Source organism: Podarcis liolepis (assembly GCF_965112155.1).
Source record: "Podarcis liolepis genome assembly, chromosome: 6".
NCBI lineage: Eukaryota > Metazoa > Chordata > Lepidosauria > Squamata > Lacertidae > Podarcis > Podarcis liolepis.
In genome coordinates, this window is record NC_139559.1 from 74,773,362 (window position 1) to 74,793,825 (window position 20,464).

General features: G+C 42.3%; 1 protein-coding gene across 4 annotated transcripts in view; it reads left to right on the forward strand.

Moving 5' to 3' along the window:
- The window catches only part of DPYD (dihydropyrimidine dehydrogenase), a 490,336-nt gene that overhangs the window by 350,758 nt on the left and 119,114 nt on the right, over positions 1 to 20,464 (forward strand). For 3 of the 4 annotated variants that reach the window (XM_083510988.1, XM_083510986.1, XM_083510987.1), the window contains one exon: positions 5,837 to 5,920. In XM_083510988.1, the coding sequence (XP_083367114.1) occupies positions 5,837 to 5,920 (84 nt within the window). Of the gene's footprint in view, positions 1 to 5,836; positions 5,921 to 7,753; positions 7,877 to 20,464 lie in introns of those variants that run through there. The other variant, XM_083510989.1, reaches the window with a different exon arrangement.

The window sequence follows — 20,464 nt, forward strand, 5'->3', positions numbered from 1 at the left end:
ACTTCTAGATTACACACGTCGTTTCATTTTACCAATCAAAGGATCACAGCGATCCTAACAGTTGCAATCCAATGTCACCATCCTGAACCAATCAAAACCATGTAGCTCTTCAGATCAGGCTTCGTCATAATATCATGTACCGTATTTTTCGCTCTATAACACGCACCCGACCATAACACGCACGTAGTTTATAGAGGAGGAAAATTCGTAGGCATGCCACCCGTAGGCATTCCCTCCATAACACGCACAGACATTTCCCCTTACTTTTTAGGAGGAAAAAAGTGAGTGTTATGGTGCAAAAAATACGGTAATTACATATAATCATTTTTTCAATATATTTCTTTATGTAGGCTTTGACTAATTTTTGTATGCATTAACTGCCTCCCAATACCGTCTTTCATCTGTCTACAAAACAATTCAAGATTAACCACTATTGCCATTCCTAGCCAATTCTCTTTTCCTGCATACAATGGCCACCATTGAGTCTAATAGTTTATAATTTTTCGGTGTTGCAAAAGGAACATTTGCTATATGCAGTACCTGAAAACAACTAGCAGGCAAGAAAAGGCCCTTTCAGTTTAGCTAGGCTATAGGCTCAAAAGAAAATGGAATCGTCAAAACGATAACAGTTTTACGAAATGATTGTTTTATTCATCACAGCTCCAGTGAAGAATTGAGCAGTTGTCCCACTCCTCATCCTAAACAGCTGATAATCTGCATTAGAAATATATTACCAGAGTAAAGCATTCACAGCCCTGGTTAGTGGATTCGGCTATGAAATTACACGTGCAACATTCACTTGGAGGAATAATTTCACCCCCACACATGAAAGGGCCCTAGCTGGGTCAGGGCAAATGCAAAGGGTGCATGTCTCATTGCTTCAAAACTAGATTCATTTTTAAATAGTTTGCTGAATTCAAGGTGCAGTTGCTTAACCTTTAAAGCCTTGAATGGCATGGGACCCAAATACCTGAGGCAGTGTGTTGTGTCTTCCCACACCAGTCTACTCTTGCCTGAAGATATTCTGCTGAGACCCTGTTCCAAGTATCTTCCTTATAGGAAGTGTGCTATGTAACTACAAAGGAGAGGGCCTTTTCAGTGGTAGCACCTTGACTGGAATGCCCTATTTGGGAAGGTATGCCTAGCACTTATGATGCAAGCTTTTAGATGTCAGATCAAGACATTCTTAGTCACCAAGGCATTTAAAATGTGTTTTTTCTACGGTTTAATTTTCTGCCTCTTACTATTTTTGCATATCGCTCATATATATATACATATATACTCCCATGAAAATTCGAATTTGATCGAAGTAGTTGTAAAAATATTATAATTTTTTATATTGATAAAGTTATTGTAGTGATTAGGAGATATAAATAGGAAAGTGCTCAGAACAAATACACCTGGGTTCTCGAACACCTTGCGACTCAAACATTTTGGCTCCTGAATGCCGCAAACCTGGAAGTGAGTGTTCCGGTTTTCGAACGTTTTTTGGAAGCCGAACGTCCAACGCGGCTTACGCGGCTTCCGATTGAGTGCCTGGGATGCACTGCTAAATCTCATTTTCCCATCTTTCCTTATTAAAATCTAAAAAGGTCTCCACTGTTTACATCCATAAATGTTGGTATTGTGCAACAGGGATTAGGAACCCAGTTGTGGTTGAACTCTGATCTCCATCAACACCATGGTCAGAACGACGGGAATTGTAGTCCAACATCTGGAGGGCCCTTGGTCCTCATCCCTGCTGTTCAAGTTCCTCTTCTTCTGAAATGGAGAGTATACTTTGCGAAATTCTGCTTCAGCAGTTTTTAACTGGTCATGTATATCATTCCATACGAGCAGTGGACTCGTAAGGAGCCAGTGTGGTGTAGTGGTTAAGAGCAGTGGACTCGTAATCTGCTGGACTGGGTTCACTTCCCCACTCCTCCACATGCAGCTGCTGGGTGACCTTGGGCTAGTCACACTTCTCTGAAGTCTCTCAGCCCCACTCACCTCACAGAGTGTTTGTTGTGGGGGAGGAAAGGGAAAGGAGATTCTTAGCCGCTTTGAGACTCCTTAGAGTAGTGATAAAGTGGGATATCAAATCCAAACTCCTCTTCTTCTTATTCATTTGGTCTTAATATTTTTTTTAAAAAATGACAGGTTTTTTCCTCCTTAATTATTATTTCTTGGTTATTGTTTTTCTAGAACTGATAAAACCATTCTTATTTTGCAAATTCTCGACATTGCCCCACAGGTTATGGCCTACATGAGAAACATTTTTTTAAAAAATAGAAGAAAGAAAACAACCCTCTCCCTGCCAAATACTTGTGACCTTCCAAGGTGCATAAGCCCTAGAGGAGATGCAGTCAGGTCTCCATAGGAGGCCAGCCATGTACACTAAAGGTCAACCTGTCATGGAAGTAAATAACAAAAATAACAACAAGCCCACATGCATAGGTTGTGAAGCTCAACAGGAAGGGGAACGCTTGAGGAAAATGATGGATAGCATTTCTTCTGATGGGTCTCTTTAGAGTTTCTGAACCATGGCCACACAGCAGGCAAAAGTCACTCCTGTCGCTCACAAACAACAAAATGCAAACCAGATTCTAACCTTGCCTAAGTAATAATTTTAAAGCACACGAAGATAGGTTTTTCCTGCTTTGCTAAATCAGAAAGTATGTGTAATACTGACTGAAGTTATCCCCATCTCCCCGCTTTGACTCTTAAACCACTTACTCTATCGCAATACCGCTGACTCTGATAAGGCTAGAACTGCTGCAGAACCAAATCCACAGTTGCTTTGTCTTGTATTGAGTTTGCCTTGTATTGAGATCAGTATCTACTAATAAGGGCGAGAGCTACAACAGAAAATGGCGTCCCTGCACCTTCAGTAATTAAAAAGGAGTAGATTTCAAGGGTGTATTACAAAATTTATATACCGCTTCCTAGGACAAAAGCCCTCTAAGTGGTTTACAGTAGGCAGTCTAAAATATTCATTTAAAATACCAAATTAAAAACCATTAAAAGCAAGTTACATAAAACCATTTATTCTAAACAGGTTCTAAAGCTCAGGGCTTTTTCCCAGCTGGAACTCAGTTCCAGCACCCCTCAGGTGGGCATCACTGCAATTCTAAGAGAAGAAGGGAGAAGTTCATGGTGACCTCTGGCACTTTTTCTTTCTTTTCTTTTTTATTAAAAAAAAGTACTCTAAAGGTTTGCAGGAGCCTCCATTGCATGGGTTGATCCTTTGTTTCTGAATTCAATTAAGAGATACACTTCAGAATTTTTTGGTCTGGGGTGGTTGTTTTGTGACTGGAGCAGCCCTGGCCATTTAAGTACAACCAGATTCCACCCCTTCTCACATGCTCCTTCTCTTGGCCTAGGAATAAATTCTGCTGCATGTGTACGTTAAGATTCCCCTCATGAAGCACTATGGAAGATGTTGCTGCATCTTCTGTGCACATTTCTCATTCCTGTTCACACACACTCCTGCAGCAGCTATTGGGATTTTAAAAACTACAGTTCCATGCTTGCCTGCAGTTAAAGTTACATCTATTACAGCACACAGATGCAGTTTCCTGAGGAGACTAATAGCCTGAGGAGGCCATGTCGTCTGTGGCTCAGGTGATAAGATATTCTAATGGTGTTCTGAAGGTTCAAGCCTGAACTCAAGACAATTCTGTTGAGCTTTCATTTCACATTTGTTGCTGCCTGACTTCAAAGCAGCCTCTAAAACGCAGCCTTGAGGAACCAACATTCTCCACATAATGTCCTGGGGCTTTTAATTTGGGACAAAGGGGTAGATTTTTGCTTTTGCCCTTCTTCTTTGTGTGGAGTTATAAGCATCTGAGCAGGAGCATTTACTTAGGTGGGCTAGACCTGTTTTAATGGTGTCTTGAATGGCGAAGATAACATATTTCATTTCGCGCACAGATTTCCTGAAGTCCACACCTTAATTCTCTAGAAATGACCAGGTTTTTCTCTTACTTGAGACTTGAATAAAGATTTTCGTGGCCCAGGTCTTTTAACAGTAGACCTGCTGTTCCTTCATAATTCACAACAATTGGGAAAGTGTTCAGATAATATAAGACCTATTTCCTGTCTCACAATTAAATGTGACCTTTAAAGAAGTTTAGCCGACTTCTTTCTCTCTTGCTTGCTCCCATATTCTCAGTGCGCTTTTCTTGACTTCACTTTGGAATCAACAGCAAGAGTGTTTGCCATCAGATCCTTGGCTTAAATGACTTTTGCTAACCTTTAGATAGACAGTCAAATATTGGGCAGCTCAATTATAATTATTTATTCTGTGATGAGGCCTACCTCGAAGCCTGGCCCACGAACCCTAAATGGGATTAAGGATCAATTCAAACAATATACTTTGAATTCAGGACCTTCCTTGGACAAAACACATTTTGTGAAAAGGGATAGCAGGTTTCATTAGCAGCCACAATCCTTATGACTTGCAGCTGCTGAGATTTCCTCAAGTGATCATGAGATTTTATTGCCAACCATAACTGCTTTCTCCCCATTCATGTGCTGCACTTATGTGCATACTGGTGGAGGGGTGAGGGAGCTAAAGAACTAAGCACATAGAGGAAAATTTGCTACCACCACCAGATCTTGGAGGGGAGATTAGTTCCATGAAACCTTTCTCAGTGTGCAAATCCAGAAACCAGTGCAGGGATCTTTTGATTTCTCTGATGCACGGGTGCACATCATTCATGCTTCATTTTATCCCACTGCGACTCCTTTGTCAAACAGATTTATCAGGGGTATTTTTAAAACAATGCATATATATATATATAAAATTTGTTGTTGTTGTTGTTTAGTCATTTAGTCGTGTCCGACTTTCACACTGCTGTCGGATCCGCAAACCTTCTTGACATGTTGTTTTGCTCATACTTCACTGCACTGTGCAACTCATCTGCATATTTCCAGGATTGGGAGCTCTGTGCTCCTGATAATAAACGGTGAGGAATGGATCCCCAAGGGAAGACTGGGGCAATTTAAGCCCAAAGAGGGGACTTGCAGTGGAAAAGCTCAGATTGCATTTGGTTAGATTTTAGCATGTAAAGTCTTTAGACACAGCCCCCTCCCAGCTTGGATTTTATGTAACAGTTTCTGGTATATGTATCGTGTGTGTTTATATCCTCCAACAAATCCATTCTCTGCAGAACCCTAATGTGTTTCCAGAATTAATAACGCCCTCTAAGATTGTTTCTATTTTACAAGCAAACCAACATCAAACAAATGTAGTGGATTTATCCGTGTTTGGAGACCGCCAGCCATAAGCTGTTATCTGAAACAATTAACAAAATACCCATTGTGAGAAATTCTGGCCATGTAGAATACAAGTCTATCAGAGAGAAGGGTTTAATACAAACTATTCTCTGTTGCATCTGTTCCCTATATATTTTACTTGGAAGAAATGTTCAACCATTTCATACACCTCTGGCCTTTCACCTGCATTATGAAGTGATACAGTCCGGACTTCTATCATTATTCAGCATATTACTCATACGATTATTCAGTACAATTAGTAGAACTGCCACGATTCCAGAGGTATTTTTTGGAAGGGGGAAAGAAAGGTTAATGAAAGTTCTCTGTGTCAGATTATAGTTTGTTTTGCAATGTAACCCCTTTAAAAGTTTGTTGTGTTTTGTTTCTTCAAATTACATTTTGCACTGAATTAGTCATAAACCAAAAGTAAATATTGATGGGTTGGGGGGGGGATATTACATGTGGCATGAGTTACAGATCCACACATCAGGTTGTCATTTGGGAAATTACCTTCACTGAAGTGGTGTACCATTTTGGCAGTTAATATTTGATATTTTCTTTCTTGTGTGTCATACAGGCTTCTGGAGCGGATGCCCTGGAGTTAAATTTATCCTGTCCGCATGGCATGGGAGAGAGAGGCATGGGCCTAGCCTGTGGGCAGGTAGGGCTTTTAATGGCTATCTCTTTTAAGTCTCCTCTATGATGCAGCACCATTTCATTCGCAGTCTAACCTTAGGGAGGTAAACTACATGAAGCCGATTGCTAGCTTGGGATTCTCTGGCCTCCCCTTGTTTAAATATTTAGTGACAGAAATGTGGGAAATGACAAGAGCCTGAGATTTCACACACACACACACACACACACACACACACACAGCGCGTTTATTTTTATGGAAGACAAAATTGCATTATGCGCTTGACGGGAAGCAATATCATAACAAATAGTTGCCAAAATGCTCCGAGAGAATTGTACTTTATACATTCTTAATGTTGACCAGCATCTCTGGGGAAATGCAGTACAAGCGATTTTGAGCTCAGAGGCGTTTTACAGAAGGTTAGCTACAGCCGTGGCATTTTATGGCTATTAGAAGCTGGGCGAGGAGACAACACGAGGCTCCTTCTGAACTGGTAGGCTTGCCATTCTGTTAACTGAATGCCTGCTGGTCCAATCCTGCACTTGTAAACTCCAATCCACTACTATCAGTGCCTGAGGCCTTGCTCCACATTCCTTGGCTGCTGAGAATCCAATTGGTGGGGGACGCAGGACAGGGCCTTTTCAATTGTAGCACCCAGATTCATCCGGGAAGCCCAACTGGTCTGACTCCTTATTGGCATCCTGCTGAGACTTGACTGTTTCATGGATCCTTTACATTGAATTAATTACAGTCAAACCTCGGTTGTTGAACGTAATCCATTCTGGAATCTCGTTTGGCTTCTGAAATGTTCGACAACCGAGGCACAGCTTCCGATTGGTTGCAAGAGCTTCCTGCACTCAAGTGGAAGCCGCATTGGACATTTGGCTTCCGAAAAACATTCGAAAACCAGAGCATTTACTTCTGGGTTTTCGGCATTCGGGATCCAACATTTGACTGTATCTGCCCTTCTGTTTATTTGGCAGTGACTTACAGGTTGCCTCACTCCTCTTATTTTGTATTGTTTGGATTGTATTGGACTGTATTGCTGACAACTTTCCAGTGTCATGGTACACTGTCACCATGTCATTTTAGGGAACAAAAACTCACAAAGTATGTTGATGTATTGTGTGAGCTCTCCATGAACATGTTCATATTAAAAATAAAAAAGTTAGTTCTTAGTTGAACTAACTTAGTTGGTCTTTAAGGTGCTACTGGAAGGAACTTTTTTATTTTGACTATGGCAGACCAACACGGCTACCTATCTGTAACATGTTCATATTAGTAAAGGAGATTGTTTATAAATGGCTAAACATGTCAGTCACTTCAGGAACTCTTTCAGATTTAGGGGTGTGCATTCTGTTTTGATCAATCTTGAACCGAGAGTCAAATTGGACAGCTCTGGAAAAAAATCTGGGGATCTTCTGAGGCCACGTTGTGTCCCAAGGGGCATGAATCAGGCTTCTTCTAAAGCCTCTGGACCACATCAGCACTTCAGAGGTCTAAGAGAACAGACTGATGGTTGTTGCTATTGTTTTAAATTATTTCTGTGCTGCTTTTCCAGACAAAGCTTTTCAAATGCACCTTACAACCATAAAAATACAATGATAGCAATCAGTATTTCCAACACATGAGAACACCAATGAAAACCTTACATAACGTAACCTGCTCAGGCCTCAGTCCTGGAAAACGGACAACAATTATTTAGGGGAAATCTTTAGAAGCTTTCATTGTTGTATTTCCAGAAGCTCTCCATGTGACAGGAGGGAGCGAGAGGAGGAGCTTTTATTTTGTGATGGATGGCTATAGCTTCAAATCAGAAGATAATCTTACCATAGCTCTCTTTTTCACATCCAATCACAGTGCTTTTGGAAGACATGTAGAAGGGACTTACCAGCTGAAATCAACTGAGCAGAAAACAAAGTAGCCATCTCCCACACACAACTTTAGAAGCTAATGTTGCAGAAAAGCCGCTGCACTGATCCTCCTGAAATTTTGCAGATTACTTGCTAGGGGCACTTCTGTGTTGTATGCTTACCCCCCCCCCACCCCCAATGATGTGTATGTGTGCATCTCTTCCCTCCCTTAAAAAACTTTGAAGACTCTGAAGAGCCAGTGTGGTGTAGTGGTTAAGAGCAGTAGTCTCGTAATCTGGGGAACCGGGTTCGCTTCCCTGCTCCTCCACATGCAGCTGCTGGGTGACCTTGGGCTAGTCACACTTCTCTGGAGTCTCTCAGCCCCACTCACCTCACAGAGTGTTTGTTGTGGGGGAGGGAGGGAGATTGTTAGCCGCTTTGAGACTCCTTTGGGTAGTGATAAAGCGGGATATCAAATCCAAACTCTTCTTCTCTTCTTCCTTGCACACAAAAATCTGTGCACCTATCTGTCTGAAATGTCACAGTATTCATCCCCTCAGAAGGGGATGCCTGCTTGTTTAAGGAAGGACCAGGAAAAGGGAAGGTTGGAAAGGAATACAGTGGCAAGTGTGTTTATACCAAGGAAGAGGGGAGCTGAAATGCGAGTTGTTCCAAGCCTATGGGATGTGCCGCTTTATGAATTCAAATAAAAACAATCAGGAAGTGTTTTGGGGTGCACAGCATTCTTCGGGATGAAAATTGTAAGTTAACACCGACTCGATTTCCATAATGCGATGCTCCGAGCCAGTGAAATAACTTTTAAATGAGTAACTTGTTTAAAAGATAATAGAAGAGTATAAAATATTAAAACTTTTAAAATCCACTTTATATGGGAAGCAAAACCTACTACTGTTATATACATATATGTTTTTATAATAATAATAATGTTGGCATATTATTGGCTTATGGATCTGATTCCTTCAAGGGGTCTTCTAAATCCACAGGATAGCCTTGGGCTCTGAAATTCAGCAGTTGGCTCTTTGATTCCGCTGTAGCTGGAAGATATGTAAAAACGCATGTAGCCAGGCTGTTCCCCACTGACTACACATTCAAGAGGCTTCCAGTACTTGCATACATTATTCCTGCTGGCGCAGGTTGGAAACGGCTTATGCAAAAGAAAGAAATGGGTGGGGGAGGGGGGAAAGCTTGAATTTCTATCTTGATGAAAAACCCCTTCAGGATTTACCTTGACTAGAAACACAAAACCGTGTGTGTGTGTGTGTGTGTGTGTGAGAGAGAGAGAGAGAGAGAGAGAGAGAGAGAGAGAGAGAGAAATAGCGTGTGTGTGTGTGAAATAGCGTGTGTGTACCATTCCATCCTATATCAGAAAGTATCCATCTGGCCATCTGTGTCCCTTTTCTCCCCCTACCGCTATGCCCCCCCCCCAATACGCTGCAAAATTAGAAGTTTGTTTGAAGGTCAAATGCTTATCTGCCTCCAACAACGAATGAGCTTCGAATCTTATGACAAAATTTGCATGACAAAATTAATCCAAACTTGCTGCTTCTCGATTTTCACCCATTCCCACTTGTGCATTATACAAGAACTCAAATGCACCATATGCAACACATACACACACATAAAACTGGATTTCTTGCAGACTTCCTTTTTCTTCTCTGTGAGCGCTGCACACAGCTTTGCTTTTCAGTGTCTCAGGAATAGTGCGGTGTATAGTTGGATTCACTAGTGTGGCACTAACGTATATATACTAATGCTCTGTATACGACCCTAATTTTCATTCTTGGGGAAAATATCAGTACCTTCCAATGAAATAATGTTCCCCCTATGGGAGAAATCCAGACTCTCACTTTATCCCATGTTGGATGGAACTATAATTACAACCTAGCAAGGACTGAAGATTGATGGTTCCTCGAAAGAATTTGTTATGGCTAGATGAGGTCAAGGGTTAAAAATAAAATTGACCAGCTGACTTTAAGCATCTCAGCCGTAAGGCAAGGCTAAATACCTGTGATGTTTCAGTGACCTTTGTCTCGGGCCCAGCCATTTAGTAATAGGCCCTACTCTAGTATCTCACTTGGAAAATTCCGCTAGCAGATCTGGGGCATACATTTCAGAGGGACACGAGCCTAGCTAGTAAGCAAGAGACATGAGACCCCTCTGAATCTTAAAGAAGCAGTTATCAATTTTTGTTTGCAGTGCATGAGGCTTCTAAAGATGTATTTGCATTGCAGATTAAATTGCAACAGTTTGTGACAATTCCTTCTATTATATTTTGAACCGTGTCTGCACACAGTTGAGTTAAGCTTTTTGTCTTCTTGATCTCATTATGACCTCTGGCTCAAGCATCAAATGTTTTGATTGATTGATTGATTGATACATATTTTTCTTGATTGATTGAAACTGTTCACCCATCCAGCAGTCATCGGTTAATTCAAGTTGGATTGACAAGCAACGAGATTGAACCAAGCACAGCTCAGCCCTTTACCTTTTACTTTTCTTTCAGATTTGTTGCCATTTCTCGTTAGCATTTTTTTTTTACTTATTTGTTTATCGTATTTTACTAGGTCATATATAATTTCCCCCTATTTCTTTATTGAGTTCTGTGTGCTTTAACTGCTTTTCTTTCCCTTTGCCTTCTGGGTATCTGCTTTCCATTTCTCCCTGTTGCTTTCTTTAATCTCCTCTCCTGCTGTTGCTTTCTAGCAAGGACAAAATTACTACTGTTACTGGAATATACCAATAACTCATTTAGTTCCATGTCTTCCTTTTGCTGCTGGCTGCTTTCCAAATATGTTTTATTCCTACATTTTTTAAAAAAAATCCCCCTCTCCTCCTCTGCATTCCTTGTTCTCCTTGTCAAATTCCAAATTCTTCCTTGTCAAATTCCAAGAAATAACAATAAAGATTTCCTTATGTTCAGTGAGAATTTGCTTTCTTGTAATCTCCTCTCTTGAACCTGACACAGGTCAGAAATGGACAGGCCTTTCCATCCCTCTACACAAAACCGGTCACAGTTTCAAGCCTGCATTCACCACAGCTAACCTCAGGGTATCTGGAACAAACATATCTGCTGCATTTACTGTCATTCAGCCTTAAGGCAGACTTTGAAAGTACAAACCATTGTGAAGCTTTTTTGCCCAATATCACTGCAGAATCCAGAAACAGTGAGTGTTTTTAAAGCGGACCATAACATTTAATAAGGTAACCTTATTAATAACTCCTTGCATTATTTATTTAATTTGTATGCTGATGTTCATCCAAAAATCACAGGGCACTTCACAACATAAAAAATACAAATTGACAACATGAATAAAACAAAAAGAAAAGAAAAACAAACCAATGTTCCTCCTCTTGCAGAGATTCAATTAATTATTTATATTTATTTCTTCAATGTATTAATTTGTTTAATTTAATAATATGGTTAAATTATTATGGATGTCTGAAACCCCAGCGAGCCACTGTCAGTCAGTGTAGACCATTGTTGGCCAAACTTGGCCCTCCAGCTGTTTTGGGACTACAATTCCTATCATCCCTGACCACTTGGCCCTCCAGCAGTTTTTGGACTACAACTCCCATCATCCCTAGCTAACAGGACCAGTGGTCAGGGATGATGGGAACTGTAGTCCCAAAACAGCTGGAGGGCCAAGTTTGGACATCACTGCTCTAAAGGAATTTGTTACACCTCGTAGGTTCCTTAAACGCAGGAGGAGGTGTTCTTAGATACAGTGAGCTTGGCTAGATGGACTGTTGAAATTACCAAACAGAGCAGTTTCAAGGCTTTAAAATCATTTTCCATTTTATTTTTGATCAGGGCTGAGATCAAATACCATCAACAATCTATTCTGCTCCAATACCAAATAAAAATGAAAGATCTAGCCAGTACATAATCTTTATGCACTTTAATGCACCCCCTTGATTGTATGAAAGACTGTTATTATTATTTTCCCGTGATTCCTATTCTTTTCTTCCTGTTAGTAATCAGAAAGGGACTAAATGCTTGCCATACCTGGCCACATGAAAAGAAGTCATTTGTAGGTGCAGCACTCATATATTAGAAAAGGTGTATGGTTTTCCTTTGAAATTTCTCATGTCCGACATAAACCTAATCAAACCTTTATGCCCTCTGGCAGGTAACCTCTGCATGAACTAAAGAGTTGAAATATTGTTTAATCATACCACCTACCACCTTTTTGTACAGTGATAGAGGAAATACTATTTTACTCCTATAGAAATGGTCAGGATAAAATGTTTTGCCCTGTAAGAGTCAGGAAAGTCTATTTTTCCCCCCATTGGCTATCAGTTTAAAAGGGCACTCTACAGCTAATTCTTTTGCGTTTTTCAGTGGCATAAATAAGATGCTTGCATGGAACATTTTTAATTCGATCTGCACGATATTTAGTGATGTGGCAGGGAAGGGTGAAACTGGACTTTATACATCTGCTTCTTTGGTTCCACTTTGAATTGGACCTTAGGGCAACCGCAGTTGTCCTCAGTCTGTCAGTGGATTGTATCCTTCGAAGTCATTGCATGAGTGGAATGACTTCCACTCACACAAGAAAACATCCCCTCTCCTTTCTGTCCTTGCACTCTCACAATTTGCTCTGGGGGCTCCTTCCCCAACTACAGTGGTGCCTCGCAAGACGAAAAACTCACAAGACGAAAAACTCGCAAGACGAAAGAGTTTTTCATTTTTTGAGCTGCTTCGCAAGATGAATTTCCCTATGGGCTTGCTTCGCAAGACGAAAACGTCTTGCAAGTTTGTTTCCTTTTTCATAAAACCGTTAATACCCAGGGTGCATTGCCTGAAGAGGTGCAGTTGCGACTTGACTTCGAGGAGCAACTCATAGCACCCGGTGTGGTAGCCTTTTTTGAGGTTTTTGAAGACTTTGGTGAAGACTTTGGCCGTCATTTGTGAGGCCTTGCACACAGACCTCGTCCGGGAACAGCCAGGATCCTCAGGCGAGCCAGAAGTCTTCAAGGCAAGCAGAGGCTGGTTTGACCGGTTCAAGACGAGATCTGGAATCCACAGCGTGGTCAGGCATGGAGAGGCTGCCAGTTCTGATGTTCCTACGGCTGAAGACTTTGCAGCGGAGTTCCTGGAGGTTGTGACGACGGAGGGCTACGTTCCACAGCAGGTCTTCAACTGCGACAAGACCGGGCTGTTTTGGAAGAGGATGCCCAAAAGGACTTTCATCACTCAGGAGGAGGCCAAGTTGCCTGGCCACAAGCCCATGAAGGACCGTCTGACCCTGCTCTTCTGTGCCAATGCAAGCGGTGACCTGAAGATCAAGCCCCTGCTGGTGTACCACTCGGAGAACCCACGGGCCTTCAAGAAACACAAGGTCGACAAGGAGCAGCTGAGTGTCATGTGGCGATCCAACAGTAAGGCTTGGGTCACACGTGTGCTGTTTGTGGACTGGGTCAATCTTGCTTTTGGCCCTGCTGTCAAACAGTACCTGCTGGACAATGACCTGCCGCTGAAGGCTTTGCTTCTGATGGACAATGCTCCTGCTCATCCTAAAGGCCTTGAGGAGGACTTGTTGGAGGAGTTCAGCTTCATCAGCATCATGTTCCTGCCGCCTAACACCACTCCACTGCTCCAGCCAATGGATCAGCAGGTCATCGCCAAGTTCAAAAAACTCTACACCAAGGAGCTTTTCAGGCAATGCTTCGAGGTGACTGATTGCACCACCATCACCCTGCGGGAATTCTGAAAGGACCACTTCGACATCATCACCAGCTTGAAGATGATCACCACGGCCTGGGACGGGATCAGCCAGAGAAATTTGAATTGCGCTTGGCGCAGCCTGTGGCCGGACTGTGTGGCACCAAGTGACTCTGATGCACCAGAGTCAACAGTGGTGCAGGACATTGTTTCCTTGGGGAGGACCATAGGCCTGGAGGTCACAGAGGAGGACGTCAGCGAGCTGGTGGAGGAGCACGACCACAAGCTGACCACCCAGGAGCTGGTTGAACTGCAGGCAGAGGCTGTGCAGGAGCAGGCCTCGCTGGAAGAGGAGGCAGCAACTGAGGAACGGCTGTCCTCGAAAGAACTGAGGGACATTTGCCAGAAGTGGAAAGATGTGCAGGCTTTTGCACAGCTGCACCACCCTGACAAGGACCTGACACTTTTGATACGAGGGTCATGTCGTCTTTCAGGGAGGTGCTGAAAAGACGGATGAAGCAGCAGACCATGGACAGGTTCTTCAGCAAGAAGCAAAGAGTGGAAGAGGAACCTTCTTCAAGTTGTCCCCCAGAGTCTTAGAAAATGTATGTACAGTACACTTTGGTGATTTTTAAATGCTTTTCTGTCATGTTTAGAAACTTAATTTATTGTTCCTTCAATTTTGGAAATGCTCTTTACAGTATGTGTGACTTTAAAGAGCACTTAATAAACTCTTTTTGTACCAAATTTGGCTTTGTTTGGACTTTTTTTGACCATAGGAATGCATTAATTGATTTTCAATGCATTCCTATGGGAAACTGTGCTTCGCAAGATGAAAAATTCGCAAGACGAAAAATTCGCAAGACGAAAAATTCGCAAGACGAAAAAACTCGCAGAATGAATTAATTTCGTCTTGTGAGGCACCACTGTATCCAGAGTCGATCTGGAGGATGCATGAGGGAAGGAGAAGGAAGGAAGCTTTGGTTCTGCGACCCAAAGTTGTTGTGCTCTCACACTCACTTCAGTCAATTCTACCCACTGTCTTTCTCCGGATCCCTGACCCTGACCTCACCCTTTGTGCGAACTATTTGATGTGAGGAGGGATGGTTCATAGCTGTCAACTTACAGAATTGAAAATAAGGGACCAGTAGCCTTGAAAATAAGGGATCAGCAGCCAAAATAAGGGATTTTAGTCAACCAGCAGCCAAACGAAGTCTCAAGTGGTGGTTCCCATAGCGCAGCAACCCAGCAAAGGGCATACAGCAAGGAAAACTACCGTCACCTCTCTGCTGGGAAGCGCTGAGCAAAGGCGAGTCCCCAGGCAATGCGGCTGATTTGATCGGCACAAGGCATGCAAGCTCCACCCCCCAGTTGTTCTTAGACTCCTTATTAGGTGAGCAACACAGCCAAGCAACACAGTTGGAGGCTCCCTCCTCCCTGGCCTGCAGGGAGGGAGGGAGAGGAGCTGCTTCCTTTGAAACCTTGGAAATTTAAGGGACATCATCAATAAGGGACAGCAGCGGGACATGGTGCTGGGATAAGGGACTGTCCCGCCAGATAAGGGACTGTCCCGCCAAATAAGGAACGCTTGACAGCTATGGGATGGTTGGAATTGCCACTGCAGGGACTGAGACCCAGGAGATGCTGCTGTGAACATGTTGGGAACTGAGGAAATAGCAAGTATCTGTCTACCTAGAGATGGAGGAGAAGTTCAATTCAGTTCACATTTTAATTATTTATTGTTGTTTATCTGGCTGTGCTTCCCCAGCCACTCTGGGATGCTTCCAACAGATATAAAAGCAATGTGTGAACTGAAATACAGGCATCAGTAGAAATGTGCACTTATCCAAATTTTGTAATGGGGTCCTCAGCCAAGTAACATGTTCAAGAATGTAAAGTGTGTGCAAAGATGCATACGCTCATGGAAATAGCGTACAAAAAAATGCCTGGTGTGATAGCAGATTGCTTTTCACAAAGACACATATTAGGCAAAATTGCATTCAAATGTATATATTAAGAGACATTCAAAATAAAACGCTGATGAATTTCCATGAGGTCTTCAGAAAAGAAAACTGTCAGGGAAATGTGGAGGAATCGACCTGAGACTGGAAAAATGAGAATCTGAGAGAAACTAAAATTGACACATTTGCTCAACCCGACTTCTACCTAACACATTTTAAATGGAAATTCTGGGGAACTGAATTTGAGGAGCAATATGAAAGCCACTTTCTTTCCCCATGAAACTATTTTCTATATGGAAAGTAGAGAGAACGGACCTTTTCTGTGGGAGAGTGATCAAATATTTGGCAGAATTGACTGAAGATGAGTAGGTTAGTGGAGGAACTGGTTAGTGAAGAACCAGTGGGCTTGAAAGGAGGAAGGCATTTCCTCCTCTTACCCTTCTCCCCAGGCCTTCACAAAAAGCTGTCACTTAAAAGAAAAAGAAGAAAAGAGTCCTGCATTGACTTTGCTTCAGATGGAAACAATTTACTGTTTTTACCTGGCAATGTTTGTGTTGATTCTTCGGTCCAAAATTCAGCTGTTATTAACCTTTGACAACCAAAGAGAATAATGATTGAATTTGGACCCTTAATGTCACAGAGAAATCAATCAAGTGTTCCGATCTGGTGGAATACTCTGTCACAAGAGACCAGGGCCCTGCGGGACTTGACATCTTTCCGCAGGGCCTGCAAGACAGAGCTGTTCCACCAGGCCTTTGGCCAGGGCACAGCCTGACTCCCTCCCTTGGCAATCTTCGCGGAGCTCTGGCCCAATGGTTGCCAGTGGCTTGAATTACCGTATTTTTTGCACCATAACACTCACTTTTTTCCTCCTAGAAAGTAAGGGGAAATGTTTGTGCGTGTTATGGAGCGAATGCCTGCGGGTGGCAGGGGGGATCTGCTGCAGTCGTGAGCAGAGGATCCATGGTTCCACTTCCTTCCCTCCTCCGTGGTTACAAAGCATGGATCCTCAGGATTTTTGCACTGGGCTACTCCAAACTCACTGTCAGATCACATGTCTGTGGCCACAGCATGAACCACAAAAATCATATCTCCACTATTTCGTTTAGAATATTTTTTTCTTGTTTTCCTCCTCTAAAAACTATGTGCGTGTTATGGTCTGGTGCGTGCTATAGAGCGAAAAATACGGTAATTAATTTTATAATGAATGATTTTAGAGTGTTGTTTATGCTGTACTTTTGTACTGTTTTATTGTTGTTAGCCGCCCTGAGCCCGGCTTCGGCTGGGGAGGGCGGGATATAAATAAAATTTATTATTATTATTATTATTATTATTATTATTATTATTATTAGTGTAAATGGCTCTTGCTCCAGTTTTAACTGGTATGCCATGGGTTTTAAGAGCACTCTTGCATGCCATGCCTTGTGTCTTGTTACAGTAGCCTGAGTTATTTCATCATTACGGAATATTTTGTTTCATGTAACATGGTCACTAAAGGAAGCATTTTGATAAATTCAGACTCTGAGCTAAACTGAAGGTGGGGAAGCCTTCATTTGAGCTGGAAAAGGGAGTTGTTGCAAAGTTCTCTCAAAAACCTTTAAAGACAGGACTGTAGTTGCCACTAGAGATGAAGGAATAATTCAATTTAGTTTGCATCTGAAGGTGAGCCTATTTAATTTGCACCTCCAAAAATAATTCAAGAACAGAAGCAAAGCCATCCTTCTAAATTCGTGCTTCTCCCAATTTTGCAATTTTCATAATGTGTGCAAAATACATAAACTGGGACAAATTGTGCAGAGAAGTATATATATTGGTCAAATTAACTTACAAAGATGCATTGTATTAGAGAGAATTGCTTTTTTAAAAAGTGTATATTAGATAAAATTGCATGCAAACTAGTGTATCAGGGGAAATGCAATTAAATGCTGATGAATTTTCATGAGGACTTTAAAAAAAAAATAATCCTAAATTGACGTGGAAATTTGGAGAACCGAACTTAAGACTGGACAAATGAGAAACTGAGAGAAATTGAAATTGACATATTGGTCCATCCCTACTTGGACCTGGCAACTTTCCCATCACCATTTGCAACTCAAGGCAAAACTCCTACAAATGGTATTCAGTGCTAGTTCTACTCAGAGTAGACCTATTGAAGTCAACATGCATTGCTGTCTAAGATTCATTAATTTCAGTGGGTTTTGCTCTGAGTAACACATAGTTGAATGCAACCCTGTACTTCAAATTTGTGCCTACTGGTATAATTAGTAGGGGGAAAACGTCTCATTTTCTGTTTTGTGCTGCAACTCATGTGTGGTTATTCTGGACATTGGAGTTAATGTGCAGATGTGTCTGGCAGACAAGCTGAGTTCAGGCGTATCCTAAGCTAATGCATTGTGGTAGCTATAGTTGACAGGAGGCCAGCTAACTTTCAGAAAGTGCTTTAGAGAAAGATTGAATGACTGAATGAGTGAGTGAGTGAATGGCATTGTGAAATGGATACCCATGCCAGATCAGTTCTGAGTAGCGTCTCAAAGAAGATGGGTTGGATATTGTCCTCAGTAACAAAAATGAGAAGAGTCATAGCTGGTGACTCTTGCTTCTTACTACTCTCCTTCCCTGCCCTCTCAAAAGTCTGTGCTATTTCCAGCCTATCTTCCTTTCAGTCATAGCTCCCTAGGTCACCCTAAAACATGGTTGACATATTCTTAAGGAAATCAGCCCTGAGTGCTCAGGGGAAGGACAGATCCTGAAGCTAAGGCTCCAATACTTTGGCCACCTCATGAGAAGAGAAGACTCCCTAGAAAAGACCAATATGTTGGGAAAGATGGAGGGCACAAGAAGAAGGGGATGAAAGAGGATGAGATGGTTGGACAGTGTTCTTGAAGCTACCAGCATGAGTTTGACCGAACTGCAGGAGGCAGTGGAAGACAGGAGTGCCTGGCGTGCTCTGGTCCATGGGGTCACAAAGAGTCGGACACGACTAAACAACAACAACAACATATGTCCGGAATTTCCCAGACATATGCGGAATACTGCAGATGGCAGCAGTGTCTGGGCGAAAATCGGGAAAACGGGAAAATCGGGAAGTGTGGCAACCCATGTCGGCAGTGTCGTTTTTGCCGATTTCCCATAAAAAGAGCTCAAAAATGTAGTGCAACAACTTTTCTGTCCGGATTTTTAACTATTTGAAATATGGCAACCTACCTAAAACATTAAGTAGCACATAAGTACTGTAATTTTCTGTGTATAAGTTGCCCCCTCTTTTTTGGGACTCCAAATAAAGAAAATGGGGGGAGATTGCCCAGAGTTGTTGAGCTTTTTAGGGGGAGTACCGAAAATCACTCACCCGCAGGCATGCAATAGCCAATCACATACAAGTCGGCGAAGCAAACTATCAGCTGCACACTCGCCAAATGGAAGCACCAATTGCCCACCCAATTGCCGCAGCAGCCAATAGCCAGTGGACCTTGCAGCACCCACCAATCACCAGCAAAAACACCACAGCAGCCACCAATCGCCTGCCCCACTATCCGTGTTTAAGACGACCCCAAGTTTTTAGCACAGTATTCTAAGAAAGTAACTAGTCTTATACACAGAAAAATACTGTACTTGCCAGAGAATAGGGCCAATTGAAAGCTTTTTTTTAAAAAAAAAGACATTGTGACCAACCTACTGTAATTGCCCACACCATACTTTGAGTTTCCAGACATATAATAAAAAACAAGAGTGTGAATAAGTGATTGTTTTTGTTTTTATTTTCAAAATGAGCCTCGTTTACTCTGTTCATGCTATCCAGTACCTATGCTTCATTCTGCTATACTGGATTTTAAGCTGGAGTTCTCTGACAAAAAAATGGTTTATGAAGCTCCCATTTGTGAGGAGAGGTTTGGGAACACCCACTTGGTCACAGCCGAGCGCTCAAGTCTTTTCTCAGCTAGCTGCCACTATTTCTCATAGCTCAGGCAATGATTCGAGCTGTGACGTCTCAGTTCAGCCATGACAGAAAGCCCAGACCTAATTCAGAGTAACTTGATTCTGTCCAGGAACAGTCAGTATGATTGGAAAAAGGGAGAATCTGTCTCCATTAAGGCGCCGCCGAGTGGAACTTGGAGTGAGTGATCTGCAGAACACCTGTGCAAGTCATGACACTCTGCTTACAGCTTTACTTAAGTGCAGCCAAAAGCCCTTGCATTTCACATTGGGAATGAAGCTTGTGCTTTTAAACTGGAATAGGTTGTCAGAAAAGGAATGAAAAACAATAAAGCCTCCATTTTTTAAAAAAAGTATTGCTTCCCCATCAGGCTAAGAAGTCTCTAGCCTAACTGCAGACCAGTTGTGTGCATGCCTTAACCGAGCTAGGAGCAGCTCACGCACCAATTCCCACTCATTGAAAAGACCTACATTGGCTCCCAGTACATTTCTGAGCACAATTCAAAGTGTTGGTGCTGACCTTTAAAGCCCTAAATGGCCTCGGTCCTGTATACCTGAAGGAGCGTCTCCACCCCCATCATTCAACCCAGACTCTGAGATCCAGCTCCAAAGGCCTTCTGGGGGTTCCCTCACTGTGAGAAGTGAGGTTACAGGGAACCAGGCAGAGGGCCTTCTCGGTAGTGGGGCCTGCCCTGTGGAACACTCTCCCACCAGATGTCAAAGAGAAGAACAACTATCTGATGCTTAGAAGACATCTGAAGTCAGCCCTGTTTAGGGAAGTTTTTAATGACTGATGTTTTAATATATTTTTAATCTTTTGTTGGAAGCTGCCCAGAGTGACTTTGGGAAACCCAGCCAGATGGGCAGGGTATTATTATTATTATTATTATTATTATTATTATTATTATTATTATTATTACAACACAGGCAACTGTGTCACAGAATCAGAGACTTATAGAGTTGAAAGGATGGTTTTTTGTTTTTTTCCAGCCCACAGGTAACTTTTGGAATTGACAGCTACAAGACTGTGGTCCATTAATTTCAGTGTGTCTATTCTGAGTAAACTTAGCTGAATACTATACACAATCCAGCAGATTTGGCACTGTGGTAGTAGCAGTGGGCTCTGCTGCTTCTACCATTC